Consider the following 15,558-nt stretch of genomic DNA (forward strand, 5'->3'; position numbering starts at 1 on the left):
CTGCAACTCCCTCACAATAAAGAGCGCATCTGTCGTTCCTCTTCCTGGCATAAATCCAAACTGCATTTCGTCGATCTTCACCTTCTTCCTTATCCTCCTCTCCAACACCCTTTCCAATACCTTCATTCCATGCTCCAATAACTTTATCGCTCGGTAGGCGCCACACTCCAGAGGGTCACCTTTCCACTTGTATAGAGGGGCGAGGGTACTCAGTTCCCAATCCACTGGAATGCGACATTCTTTGACCACCAGATTACAGATCTCTGCCATTCTCTTCACACCCCAACTTCCTGCTGCCTTCAACATATCTCCCACAACTCCAGTCGGCCCTCCCGCTTTTCTACTCTTCATTGCTATTATCGCTTCCTCAACTTCCTTCTGTTATCTTCTCTGCCGGTCCTAAAACTGGGTTACTCTCTATGTTGCCATCGTATTCATTATCTGCATTCAACAGCATTTCCATATATCTTTTCCATCTTCCTTTAATTCCATCTGGGTCCACAACGACTTGTCCCACTTCATCCTTCAAGCAATTCACCCCCATCACATCACACCTCTCTTTCGCTATCTGCTTTGCAATCCTGAATACCGCTCTCTGACCCTCTTCCGAATCAAAGCGTTCTCCGAACATTTTCCTCCATGTCTCCTGCGCCTTTGCTACCTCTTTCTTTGCAGCCTTCTTGGCTGCCTTATAACTTTCATGCTCTGCTTTTTCTGCTCCCGTACCCTTCGCCTTCTGCCACTCCTTGAACTTCTTCCTCTTCTTTCCACTTTCCAACTTCATCATCCCACCACCATGTTTCCGAGTGTCTCGGTGGTCCTTTTGTCCATCCACATACCTCACCAACGGCTCCCAACAGACTATCTTTCATTGACATCCAACCACTTTCAAGCTCAACCACATCATCCTCTACCCTACTCAGCCTCTCTTTTAATGCCTCCCTTACTGTCACCTCTTTCAACCTCCACACCTTCATTCTCGGTTGGTACTTCACCCGCCGAGCTCTTCTCGCACCTTTCACCCTTATGTCGCAGACAACCAAGTGGTGCTGCGAAACAGCCTCCTCCCCCGGGATCACCTTTGTGTCCCGGAGGTGCCCCCAATCTCACCTACGCACCATCAGGTAGCCAACGGTTGTCGTCGACCCACCTGAGGTGTATGTAACAAGCTTATTATCCCCTTTCTGGAACTGAGTATTATAAATCAACAAATCAGCTCCATCAGCAAACTCCAAAATCCTTTCACCTTCTCCATTTCTCATACCATATCCGTAACCCCCATGAACTCCCTCAAAACTGTCCATACTCCTTCCCACATGTCCATTTAGGTCTCCTCCTACCACAACAACTTCCTCATCTTTCACGTTTTCCATCAGCTTCTCTATCGCACACCAGAACTTGTCCTTCTCTTCATCGCTCCGACCAACCTGCGGAGCATATCCCGAGATGATGTTCACCAAGAGCTTTCCAATCATCATTTTCATCATCATCAACCTTTCACTCACTCTAGTCACACTCACCACACTGTCTACAAACTCCTCAGAAAACAGGACACCAACACCATTCACGCCCTCCGGGCACCCTTGCCACACAAACTTGTATTTCTGTCCTTGCCTACCCTTCACCATTCTCACACCACTTCCCTTCCATCTCGTCTCTTGCACACAACATATGTCCACTCTTCTTCTGATCAATACTTCCACCACTTCTCCTGATCTCGCTGTCATTGTCCCTACATTCCATGTCCCAAACCTCAGAAACCGATCTCCACTTCGGGCTGTACCCTGCTCATATGTAGTTGTAATTGTCATGGTTCTCTTTTTGAGGCAATGTTTTTATGGCCGGATGCCCTTCCTGACGCCAACCCTCTTCGTTGCCTCTTACGACATGCAGGGATACGTTGTACCTATTCTAACCAGGGTACACACCGGTCCAAGTCAATTCATGTAAAAGCACAAGGATGGCCGAGTCGTCCTCCCAACTACATTACACATACAAGCTCCTCCACAATCTTGAGATCACCATTGATAACAAAGAAAAGGTTCGTTTACACTGCACGTTAAGTAGCTAAGATGGCCAAGCGTACAGAATGTAAACGCAACACTTTCGAAGGTGAGATCCTCAGTGAGCAGAAGCACTCGGAGCCCTCAAGCACGTCGTGCAAACGAGCCTAAGGAAGCAGGAAAGGAGGCCTCAAGCACGTCGTGCAAACGAGCCTCAGGAAGCAGGAAAGGAGGCCGCAAGCACGTCGTGCAAAACGAGCCTCAGGAAGCAGGAAAGGAGGCCTCAAGCACGTCGTGCAAACAAGCCTCAGGGAGAAGGAAAGGAGGCCTCAAGCACATCGTGCAAACAAGCCTCAGGAAGCAGGAAAGGAGGCCGCAAGCACGTCATGCAAATGAGCATCAGGAAGCAGGAAAGGAGGCCGCAAGCACGTCGTGCAAAACGAGCCTCAGGAAGCACGTCGTGAAAACGAGCCTCAGGAAGAGGAAAGGAGGCCGCAAGCACGTCGTGCAAACAATCCTCAGGAAGCAGGAAAGGAGGCCTCAAGCACGTCGTGCAAACGAGCCTGAGGAAGCAGGAAAGGAGGCCTCAAGCACGTCGTGCAAACGAGCCTGAGGAAGCAGGAAAGGAGGCCGCAAGCACGTCGTGCAAACGAGCCTCAGGAAGCACGTCGTGAAAACGAGCCTCAGGAAGCAGGAAAGGAGGCCGCAAGCACGTCGTGCAAACAATCCTCAGGAAGCAGGAAAGGAGGCCTCAAGCACGTCGTGCAAACGAGCCTGAGGAAGCAGGAAAGGAGGCCTTAAGCACGTCATGCAAACGAGCCTGAGGAAGCAGGAAAGGAGGCCGCAAGCACGTCGTGCAAACGAGCCTGAGGAAGCAGGAAAGGAGGCCGCAAGCACGTCGTGCAAACAAGCCTCAGGAAGCAGGAAAGGAGGCCTCAAGCACGTCGTGCAAACGAGCCTGAGGAAGCAGGAAAGGAGGCCGCAAGCACGTCGTGCAAACGCGCCTGAGGAAGCAGGAAAGGAGGCCGCAAGCACGTCGTGCAAACAAGCCTCAGGAAGCAGGAAAGGAGGCCGCAAGCACGTCGTGCAAACAAGCCTCAGGAAGCAGGAAAGGAGGCCTCAAGCACGTCGTGCAAACGAGCCTCAGGAAGCCTTGTCCTGTCCTTTCCTCACTTGTTTAGCTGATGACGATGAAAGGAAGACCGACGAGGGTCGAGTTGAACCTTCCTGCGTTTGATGACGTGGAGAGCTTGGAAGAACATTACCTTGCTGGCCGAACAGGAAGCGGAAGTTCATACTATATACAGTACATATGTATATGCATGTCGTCTGCACCCCCTTTCAAAACTTTCACCTTTTGTTACCTTATAACCTGGAATTAAATTACATTAAACAGACTTTTTCCACCGTTATTTACATGTCGTAACCCACAACTTCCAAGTGAAAAACAAATTCTACAAATTTCAGAAAATTAATTAAAAATACAAAACTAGAATATCTTAGTTGGATAAGTGTCCACCCCCTGGGTTAATACTTGGTAGAAGCACGTTTTGACAGCAATTATACCTCCAAGTCTGTTGGAATAGGTTTCTCCCAACTTTGCACATCTTGATTGGGAAATATTTGCCCATTCCTCTGTAAAAACCTGTTCAATCTCAGCCAAGTTGCATGGGAAGCATTGATGGACAGCAATCCTCAAGTTATGCCACATTCGATTGGATTTAGGTCGGGGCACTGACTGGGCCACTCAAGGTAATTTATCATTTTGTTCCTTAGCCACTTCAGTGTAGCTTTGGCTGTGTGCTCTGGGTCGTTGTCATGCTAAAAGGTGAGCTTCCGTCCCAATTTCAGCTTTCTTGCAGAGGGCAGCAGGTATTCATCGAGGATTTGTCTGTCTTTTGCTCCATCCATTTTCCCTTCTATCCTGGCAAGTGCCCCAGTCCCTGTTGATGGGAAACATCCCCATAACATGATGCTGCCACCACCACGCTTCACAGTAGGGCTGGTGCTGCGTTGGGTGATGTGCTGGGTTGTGTTTGCGCCAAATGTAACATTTTGCATTGAGGTCAAAAAGTTCCATCTTGGTTTCGTCAGACCACAAAACCTTTTGCCACATGGCTTCTAAGGAGTAATTTTGCCACATGGAATAATGGCTTTGAGTAATGGATTTTTTGAGTAATGGCTTCTTCTTGCCATCCTATCGCACAGGCCAGACTCAAAATACCACCCCCCCCCCCTTCCCCTGCCTCCCCCAAAGTCCTCTCCCTCCCACAGATCTCCCAATGTCCCTGCTCTCAAATGTTGTACTTGTGTGCTTCCCTCTCTCTCCCCATCTTGTCTACCACTCCCGTTATTATATGTTTTATGTGTCGGTTTTTTTTTTGTGTGATTAATGTTAGCTCTTTCACGAACCTCGATCCTGTGTATTAAAAAAAAAAAAAAAAAAAAATAAACATTAGTAGCTTCATGGAAAAATGTATTAAAACAATACAAAAACTAGAACAATGTGACTCTGTCACCAATATGCCTCCGCATAGTCCCACAACAAGGAGATGCCATCACTCTGCATATGTATGGGTAGGGGATCACGTTTGTGAAGTTTCGTGTTGATTGGATAAGGTTCGTTTTTCGATCCAAGATGGCTGCCAAACCACGTGAGCTATGACATCATTATTTTCAAACTATATGCAACAGTGCTGTTAGATGATATTTGTAAAATTTCACATCAATAGAGTGAGCGGTTTCAGAGATATAATTATTTAATATTTTCCTTTAATCCAATATGGCTGCCAAACCATGTGACCTATGATGTCATCAATTTAATATTTCAATACAAATGGGTCATAGATCATGTGCATGCAATTTCATATTTTTAGGATAAGGAATTCGATTAAAACATTTTTGGCTGGTATACCACTTTTTTTTTTTCTTCTTTTTTTTTTGTATACTGAATCGAGGCTCGTGAAAGAGCTAAGATGTCATCATTATCATGCTTTTGTTCCCCATTGGGAGTACTTGACAATGTGTGGTTTCAAATTTTTCCATTCAGCACTTTCCGAGAAATATTTTTTAAATTTGCGTTTAATCCAAGATGGCTGCCATACCACGTGTCCTATGACATCACAATTATCATAAAAACATTCTGCATCGGTCACACCTACCCTGAAAGTTTCGTCTCAATCGGACATGTGGTTCCTGAGAAAAGCGAGGTTTAGCCTGTACAGACGGACGGACAGACGTACGGAAGGAGGGACGGACGGACGGACGGACAACCTGAAAACATAATGCCTCCAGGGACTTTGTCGGCTGAGGCATACAAACTTTTAAAATAACTAATCGAAAAAGGACACGTGACTGTTTGCAGAACATTTATTTGTAAAATGTATTTGAAATCTCTACAGTTTCAAAGAATACTTTTGTCTTTTATAAATACAAATTTCAAACATTGTTAAAACAAAGTGTGCAAATGGAGACAGGCAAAATGATCGGAAGACAAAATAAAATTCCAATCATTTCATATGTTGCGTTCCCTGCCTTCTTTAGTTATATACACTATGCTACGTCCGTTCGCTAGTACTTACATCAGGAAAATAACCAAAGGAAAGCATTTAAAATACAAAATGTACACTTTTTATTGAAGTAATATTGAAACCACCAGTTAAGCTTACAAAAAAAAAAAAAAAAGGTGCCGGATATATCTACAAAATGAACGAAAGGCATTTATCAAGTGTTATGTGAGGCAAAATGGAGCAACTTAAAAAACAAACATCCCAATTAAAGCTCCAAATGTTCATAGCTCCAGATGCTTGCTGAAATTTCCATTACCTCAAACCACCAGCAGCAAATGATAATGCACGAGTTATCCCAGTGCAGAATAAGATAATTCATTGTTTGCAATGGGAATACCAAAAATGTATGGAAAGAGGAAATGTAAACTGGTGATGCAAGTGGGATATTAGAACGATGAAAAAAAACAACCTGAAAGTGGATGGAATGGAAGGTAGGTGAAAAGTTTGAAAAATAAATAAATAAATCAAGAGTCTTCATGTAATTGATTGGAGAGTAATTGCGATGAAGTGCATGACATAGATTTGAGACGCCACGTTACGTGGAATCATCACTATAGGAACATAGTTGGCCTTGAAATGCGCAATCCATCATGATCCTGGAGTTTATACCAGCAACGTCAATGCTGCATGGCAAGCTTGCCACTAATCTCAGCAGCACCTGGAGCAACTGGGTTTGAGAGCTCAAAGCAGCCAATTTGATGCAAGAAGAAAATCGACAGGGCAACAAGCAAGTCAAACACCGAAATGAAAACAACGCATTCAGAATATCAAAAGTGAAACGAGTTACGACCTAACTTGATGTACCATGTTCGCCAAAAAAACTGAAGCAATAAGAATAGCAACCCCATATTTGCACACAAAAATACTTGCACGGTTTACTTCCTGCATTTTGATCTATTCACAAATGCTCTAAGTGCCAGCCCAAGTTGTCAAATACACAAGCTAAAGATGTCACTATTTGCACGGCCACCTTCAAAGAAACGACTGCAAATTTACTCATAAGCTGTAGAAATGTTACAGTATAGTTCTTCAAAAACAAAAGAGGTCCTGACATGGCATGAATCATTGAAATGCCGTACCTTGCAGAGTCACGTGTAAACACGACAATAGTACTATAAAATAGGCCTCTACATGACATGCTTGAAGTCTCCAAAGACGAGAAACTTCAGCCAATTATGGGAGTAACGGGAAATACTGGCATGGGCTGACAGTAACGGAAAGAGAAAGTGCCACCTCTTGTTGCTACTATGCCCAAAAGGACAAAATGTCGGTCAAAGTTTGGCAAAGATTCAACTTGCTAGGCCTCAATTCATAAAATATTGCCTATCACTCACAAAAAAGAAATATGTGCGAAAAGTGTGCACAATACGTTTTGGTATTCGAGTCGTGGGACATTCGGAGCAGTTTTTACCGTTGCCATGTTGGAATCCACCGAGAGCAATGAAAAAGAGTGTTGTCCTTATTTAACAAAAACAATTCATCGTCCAAGTGCTGAATGAAAGAAAATGAGGGGGCCAAGTGAAATTTCCGGGCTGCAACATTTTATCAGTCCGTACTCCGGAAGAGTCATTGTGAAATGCAATCCTGAAGGCTCTGGCACTAAATGCTGAAGAGTAACGACAAAGAAAGTCAAAATTATCGATAAATTAACAGAAACAAAAAATGTCCTCAACACCCGCTCAATCGCATGAATCTATCACAGCATCAAAATAATGTCCAAGTGAGAAAAAACACAACAAGTTGTTATTTATTTTTCATCATGGTCTTCAAACCCTGCACCAAATGTTATCTCAGCAATGGCCTTTTGCACAATGCAATGTCATGGTCTCTTTTGAGTGGTGTGCTGCAAGTCACCGATTATTTTTTTTGTGGTTCTTTTCCAGGGACGTTGGGCCCACTTCTTTGTTCGCTGCCTAGCGTGGTATACATCAAACCTGAACCGCCTGAATTTGGTTCATCTGGGCCCGCATGATCTGGATGCTGTTCAAAATCTTCTTTTGGTGGCCAGCCAAGGTCACTCCTATTCTGAGGATGTCTCTGCAAGGGACAATAGAAAACATCAGTACAGGCACCTCTGGAAACAGACAATAGGTGACATTCACATTTGGTTTACAGAGGGTTAATTGAACTGTCACAAGGAATTCAAATGCGGCATTTCACCTTCCTCCCGCTTTATTCCTCTGTTTTGCTATTCCAACCCTCGATCCATACAAACCTTTCTCCATCTTATGTGGGAAAGTTGTAATCGTAATTCAAGGATCACATCATTACATTTGGTGTGCAATATCAGAAGTGTATTCATAAGCAGTGGAAAGAACTGAAATTGTGAGATATTCACCATAGCAGTGCAAAGTAAGTTAAATGGTAATGTTTGAGGAATAAATGGTATCGTTTCATGTGTTCAGGGATGTTGAACGGTAAAAAAAAGTGTGTTGAACTGTAAAAGGTGTGACTGCAGAAGGACTCAAAAAGAGAAATGAAATATCATCTTCCATTTAAAGCACAAGAAAGGTGGTTAAGTACCAGAATCCCCCTATCTTACTATAATTCACCAAATGTCTGTCCGTCTGTCTGTCCGTCCGTCTTTTCCCAGGTACCGCAAAAACGGCTGAACCGATCGCAACGAAATTTTGGGTGGGTAATCCAGGGACCCCCTGGTGTAAAATAGGCAATATTGTTTTCCCAATTTTTCCAATTTCAAATTTTCCAGTTTTTCCAAACACGATGGAATAATATTTACCGATATGAACAGTGATGTGGCTTTTATTGAAATTCTACAAATACTGTTTAGATTTTGATGATTTGTGTGTGATATGATTTAACGGATGTTTATATAAATCGTTTAAAATAAAAAAAGCCTTCAATTTCTGATATTTTGCCTTTTCATTTGGGCCTCCCAATTGAAGCCCCGCCCATAGGGCAGGTACGGCTGCTAGTCTATAATAATAATAAATGTCAGTGTGCCAGTATGTGTGTGTGTGTGTGTCTCCTCCATAACTCTGAAACCATGAAACCTAGTGACGCCAATCTTTGCACGCGTACTGAGGGAACTCCGCAGGAGTGCATGAATAAAAACTGGGTGTTTGAGTAAATTAAAACACCACTTTTGAAGATAATTGCCTCATCTCATCATGAAAACACAAAAAACAGGCTTATCCTTGGTCAGAGCGCTCTCGCTCACAGGGGTCTTAATCCGCCATGTGTTTCGGTTTATTCAAAAATGCCTTGGGGATTTTCCATGATGACCTTTCCACAGTGATTTTCCACATGGTGGATGAGGGAGGGGAAGGAGTGGGGTTGGAGTTCAGAGGGAGGAGGTGTGGTGTAAGGTGGGGGGAGGTGGGGTAGAGGTGTGGTGGGAGTTCTGATGGAGGGGGGTGGAGGCTGAGGACGAGGTGGGTGTAGGGACCCGGTGTTGCCCAGCAACGCTGGGTACATTTGCTTGTATTAAATAAGGCAATTCACTGTGTATATATGTATGTGTATGTATGTACATCTGAAAATCACAGAAAAAAACCAGGCTGACCTAATCTGTACCAAATTTTGCATGTGTGTCAGAAAGTACCCACGGTCAAATTATGGGCAGAAATGAAATCCCCCCCCCCCCCCCCCCCACCCCCACGAGGGGTAGGGGAGACGACTATCCAGCGCACCCAAAGGGAGCGGGTATTTCCAATGTCAATAAGGGAGGCCAGCTAGTCAACCCTATTCTCAACTGTGCCAGCAAATATAAATCACCTGGCCAGTTGGGGCTTCTCTATATTAAAGGTCCAATGGGATCTTGAATATCAATGAATAACCGTAGACCAAATTATAGAAATCCTGCAAGTACCATTCTTGAGATGGCAACTTGATAAAGAGTGAGGTAAACCTTAAAATCATTACTCGTGAAGTACTGATCTGCTCAAGTACTTCAGCAGCCCGAATTACTTACAAACACCAACTAAACGGTAGATGTGTGATGAAATGGAAGCGACAGCCAATGGTCGATTATGGAAAGAGAAAGCGAGTCCATGAAGCAACCTGTGCAGGAAGGAACGCGAGGCCAGTGAGTGTGGCTCACTCACTCGGCCGTCATGCGAGCAACCAGGTCGAACGACGCGAAGCCGGCGTTTGCAAAGTTTTCTTTGTATCGACCCATCTTGATGGCATCAAGCCAGTCTTCCACGGAGCCGAATGATGTGAAGTCCGGAGCAGTACGGTCCAGAAGCTGCTGCGCATCTCTGTAGGGGAATATTAATGGGTTTAGTCAAGCAAATGTGGTGATTGTTTGTATCGATGAAAATGGCCACATAAAAAAAAAACATATTTCATGAAAGTGAGGTTGTTTACGTTTGAAGAAAATGCTTATCCAACGATGATTCCAGCGAAGTAAGATGTAAAAATTTTATTTTATCACACGTAAATCAAATGTCTGCTTTGTGTCAGGCCTTCCTGTAAATTCGCGTAATACTTTGTCCTCCCTTTTTTTCCTTTCAAAATAAATATGCATTATGCAACATGATACATTTCATGATATTGTAAGGCAAATGCAATAGATGTAGGCCTTGTAAGTTAAAGCAGTATTTGAGCAACCAGGACCAGAAACCTCAACTTTTTTTTTCTTTTGTGATTTTGCCTTATTATCCAAATCTGGCTTCGATCACCAGACTCAAACGAAAAGAGTAGAACAGCGGAGGAGACGGCTACAAAACGAAAAGGTGAGGTTCTCATGTTGTGGAACATTGTGTGGACTAAAAAGTTTGACACCGGAGTTAAAATGGCATAAAATAATCATACCTGGCCGAGGATCATAAAACCCACGAGTTTTTGAAATGACCTCTGCATTTTACCTGCATCATAGGTTTAAAACTCTCTCTCTCTCTCTCTCTAATGACAGGTTCCTATTCCATCATGGGTTGTGACTGCACCTGCTTGGTATCATGAAAATGTGGTGCGTGTGTTGTGCTCTTGAGTCTATTATTTTCAGTAAGATCCGTTTTATTGCCAGGATGTTCTGAACATCTTAATGGGAGACGTGACATAAGAGACTCCATTATAGCAATGACATGCAGCAGTTGTGCCTGGCATGTGGTTCCTGAGTAGCAGCGAAGGTTCTGATGAGACGAGCCTGGGCATCCAAGCCTATGGCTCGCCTCCAAGAACAGCAATGGCAGCAGCCAGGCCGGCATGCCACCACATGCCCAGATTGCAAACGGAAGCCACCTGGCCGGTCCTCCCTTCTCCTTTGCAGCTGCCCCTCCCATGACATCGCAATTTGCCTGGTAAAACTGCCTTGAAACGTCTCAGTATTATCGGGCACATTGTTCAGTGTAAAATCAACAAGAATTCACTAAGTAGTAAAAAAAACAACAACATATTTCTACAATACAAAATGACATCAAGGTAACAAAATGACATCAACAATGAATGCAAGTAGTCGCACAGACATGTTTGAATGTAATCGCCCGAGACAAAACTGCAAAGTGCTTCGGTCACACACCCTCCAAGCAAGACATTTTTACAGCTGGAAACCAGTCGGCGCACCCATGTTTATTATCTCATGGCCAAGGCTACAAAAAAAATAGGCCTTCCTCGTCCAGGCCCATACACGCAGAATGGCAATACCCCAAACCCTCAGGCCCGGCTATGATATAGCTTCATTTATCATTGATTTCTCTAATTATATAAAACAGAATGTCTTCATGAACTATCACACTTATCTCCAGGCAACCACCACCACATCCTCTACTCCAACTCCAAATAGCAAAAATTACATATAAAGTTGTAAAAACAATTTGGGGAAAACAATCACAGTATCTCTAAACTAGATGGTATTCATAGGAAATACTTACCATGCGCAGTCAACTTGTTGTGAACCACAGTCAACGTATTTTCTTTGATCCAATATGGCTGCCAGACCACTTGAGCGGTGACATCATAAATTTATATTCTCAAATTGTCCCCCGTCACACCGCGGAGCGAAAGGGGGACTATGGTTTTCCCCTCCGTCCGTCCGTCCGTCCGTGCGTGCGTGCATGCGTACATGCATGCATGCGTGCGTAAGCGAAGGACCGCATTCGAATTTGGTGTGTGGGTGCAACCCACGTCAAAATCCAAGATGGCCACCGCCATGTATGTCTGATGCCATGTATGTCTGAACCTTGTGAGCGGAATATCTTGAAAAAATAAGCGAAGTACCAACTTCTAATCTGGTGTGCGGGTGTATCTCAGCATAAGGAAGAACCCCATTGAAAATTGGGTCGCCACGTCAAAATACAAGATGGCCGCCACCATATATATGTCTGAACCTTGGAGCGAAATATCTTGAAAAATAAACTAACTACTAACTTCTAATCTGGTGTGTGGGTGTATCTACGCATAAGGAAGAACGCTATTGGAAATTGGGTCGCCACGTCAAAATCCAAGATGGCCACCGCCATGTATGTCTGAACCTTGTGAGCGAAATATCATATCATAGCATGTTTTCTGCGTCTTCCACTTTGTCAACTCACATCACTTCCCCGATTGGGTGCCTAGGCGTAACGCTCGTTTAATTATTGCATAGATCACGCCCAATACATTTCAAACTGAGCAGTCTAAGCATTGTTCCTGTCGAATTATGACGTCATAATTATGGCACCAATGACTTCATCATTAACAACACCTATTCCCCATATGGAGTTCTTTACAATGAGCCATGTTTCAATTTTTTCCATGCAGCGGTTTTGGAGATAGAGGTGCAACATTTTTTGGTGTTTCCAAGATGGCGCCTGTACCACATGACCTATGACGTCATGATTATCATTAAAAATTCTACATGAGGAGGCGCTCCTATGGTGAAAATTTCGTACCCATCAGACCAAAAGTTGCTGAGAAAAAAAATTCCCAATGATCGGATACGTGTTGTACTTGTAGAATTATGACGTCGTAACAAAGGCACCGATGACATCATCATGAACATATCTTATTTCCCAAGGGGAGTACTTGACAATGAGCCATGTTGAAATTTTTTCCATGAAGCGGTTTTGGAGATATAGAGGTGCAACTTTTTTCGATTTTTTCCAAGATGGCGTTTGTACCACGTGACCTATGACGTTATAGTTATCAGCCAAAAATTATACAGGAGCCGCTGCACATATTCTGAAAATTTCGTGTACATCGATCTAACAGTTGCAGAGGAACTTTTGTTTCATTCATACTGATCAGACTAAGCGTTGTCTCTGTCGAATTATGACGTCATAATTAAGGCACCGATGACATCACCATCAACATATCTTATTCCCCATGGTGAGTACTTAACAATGAGCCATGATTCAATTTTTTTGCATTGAGCGGTTTGGGAGATATAGGGGTGTAACGTTTTTCCAAGATGGCGTCCGTACCACGTGACATATGACGTCATAATTATGAAAAAAAATTCTACAGAGAGGCGCTTCTATGGAAAAATTTCGTGTCAATCGGACCAACGGTTGCCGAGAAAAAGAATTTTTAAAATGCAGATACGTACGGCACACGGCACACGTATGCAACTGAATGCTTAACCCCACTTTTCGCTTCATGAGCGCAGGGTAACAAGATATCTCTTGTAGGTAGTAGGTTGTAGAGAGCAACCACTCAGGGTCATACTACCGTTCGGACTGAGGAGCGGTAAAGTGGTGCCCGGAACCATCTTACACTCTTTGTATCAGGATTGCTGGTCTTACTTCCTGTCTCACTCAAACTATAACTACCGGGTCAGCTTCAACCTCTCTTTCTCACTAAAAAACACCATACAATTTTCATCATACACTTTTCTTCTCTTTTATTTAAGGCCTGGCCTCGATGAGGACTATATATAGTGCATGACTGGAGCGTTCAACATAAAAATAAAAAATATTAACTTTTGCTACAATTATATTGAAGACAGGGCCACTGGTAGGGAATACACAAATTAATATAGATCAAGAGATTCACTTTCAGTTTTTGTTGTCAAACGATAGAACAACTCGGCTATCCAGCGCACGACCCATTGCGTGAAGAGAAACGTGTGTGGGCAGTCATGCTAACTTCCCTCAATATTACATTTTGACAAGATAAATAACAATCTCCCTACAATTAACCTAAATACCTGTTCATTAAATATCAGCATGGCAGCGAAACCGCGCTCGTTCATGGTTGATAAGTTTACACGGTAACAACGGTGACATAGCAATCTGCCAGCACAACACAATTACCTACACCCACTGCCAGTGTTTACATGCCAAGAAGGCACGCAAGAACAACAACAAAATGACAAGTATTCACCGGCTTCCCTCTCGAGTGCATGAGTCTTGTGCAACTCAAGTTTTAAAAAAAGAAGCTTACCGTGAGGTTTCTCAGCTTGTCCCATTAACAGGAGGCAAACTCAGGGCTCAGCTGCAATTATGCCTTAAGGCATCCCTTTGGAATCCTAGCTGTAGCTGCATCTTCCAGAAGAGCTTTCTTGATGCTCAAGAAAAACAAGAACAAACTATCATTTTAAGATGACTGCTGATGTATTGCTGCCTGTGTTGACGAGAAGGTTTCTGCTTTCCTTTCATTGTTTATTATTCCCACAAGCCTGGAGTTGGCTTAGCGGTTAGGGTGCAGGCTTGGGATCGTCGGATCCTGGGTTTGAATCCCCGTCGATCGCTGAATTAACGCCAGGGGGGTTGGCTCAGCCTGACCATCCTTCCAAGGTCGGCAAATTGAGCACCAGTTCACTGGTAATTCCCTGTGTGTTGCAAGAGGTGACTAACAGAGTTGTCGGCAGGAAGGGCACCCAGCAGCAAAACATTGCTTCAAAAAGGGGACCACGTTGCCCAAAAAAAGGCCAACCCCTGCTCTGTGGAGAAAAATAGCCTCTAAAGGCGGTTCATCTTTTTTTTTGTTTATAATTCCCACATACTTGTGGTCCATTTGTCCTGCATTGGTACAAGCTTCAGGTTGGGTTGAGGTTTCTACATTGTCGCATGTGGCTCATTAAACCAAAGTTGAGCTCTGCAATGGTGACCACAGATAGGGCATTAGAGAGTGGCATTATCAATGGGGGCTGCGTCATGGTGGACAGATGTCTTGATCTAGCATTCACTATATTACCAATAAATAGCCCCACACAGACTGATAGTCATCTCTTGAGATTGTAGTTCAGACCTCTGCTGATTTGGGGAAACTCCTCTTGTGAGCCCCCTAATCCACTGGGAGGCCTCCTGATATGAGATAGAAACATCTAAGACCGGGAGATCCTGATATTTTGGTGATATAAAGTGTGGAAATGGGAGGAATGGAATGGAGATGATTCCCTAAAAATGGTGGTGAAGTAAAGGACAAAGAGCTGTAGTCAAGATGGCGATTGTCTCCAGAATACTTGCAGCACATCTCCAATTACTTTGTGCTGCATAAACAAATGCCAGGGCGAATGTGGAGGCCACAGCGTGAGACTGTGCCTGCAGTGGCATACAGAAGTTCATCGCAAGGTGCTGAACATTGCGTGCAAATTTCTTATTATGCTGACCTACTATTCACAAAGATGCAAATACTCAATGGAGCATGATCGGGTAACATTTATTTCCTCTGGTTGGCAGGCTTTTCATGTCGGGCCTTCATTATTTACTTAGGCAGCTTGATATGTCCTACTTCTCTTCTCTCCGCTGCAGCAACGCTCGGGGCATGGAGAAAGCGGGTAATTTGGCCAAAGCAAGCTTTGCATCAAACGGGTAATACATTTTGGTTGCAGCTTTGAATTTCCACCCCCACGTTTTCCACTGATTTGGAGAGAAACTCAAACGGCATCAGATTTCAGGACATATAGTTTCATGAATCACCACAGTGCTTGACTGCACTGCAGCTTTCTCATAATAGAGGGCATTGCCCTTTGGATGCCACTCCTGGTCTGTAACACCATGGGCTGCGAGTTACGTAAACTACTATACCATACGTACTATACGTAAAGTACTATACGGATCTGTAAGAAAAGACCAGTGAACATTTATCTTTCAGACAGTCAC

At 43.8% G+C, this 15,558-nt stretch overlaps 1 protein-coding gene across 6 annotated transcripts in view; it reads right to left on the reverse strand.

Moving 5' to 3' along the window:
• Positions 1-5,357: 5,357 nt before the first annotated feature.
• LOC137428972 (ephrin type-B receptor 2) overlaps positions 5,358-15,558 on the reverse strand; it is a 252,354-nt gene continuing 242,153 nt past the window's right edge. For 4 of the 6 annotated variants that reach the window (XM_078780888.1, XM_068118902.2, XM_068118905.2 and 1 more), the window contains 2 exons: positions 9,640-9,795; positions 5,358-7,609 (listed from right to left, as the gene is read on the reverse strand). In XM_078780888.1, the coding sequence (XP_078637014.1) occupies positions 7,501-7,609; positions 9,640-9,795 (265 nt within the window). In that variant the 3' untranslated portion in view covers positions 5,358-7,500. Of the gene's footprint in view, positions 7,610-9,595; positions 9,796-15,558 lie in introns of all 6 variants that reach the window. The other 2 variants (XM_078780887.1, XM_068118903.2) reach the window with 1 other exon arrangement.

This window comes from Myxine glutinosa, chromosome 6, assembly GCF_964187855.1.
Source record: "Myxine glutinosa chromosome 6, kmMyxGlut1.1, whole genome shotgun sequence".
NCBI lineage: Eukaryota > Metazoa > Chordata > Myxini > Myxiniformes > Myxinidae > Myxine > Myxine glutinosa.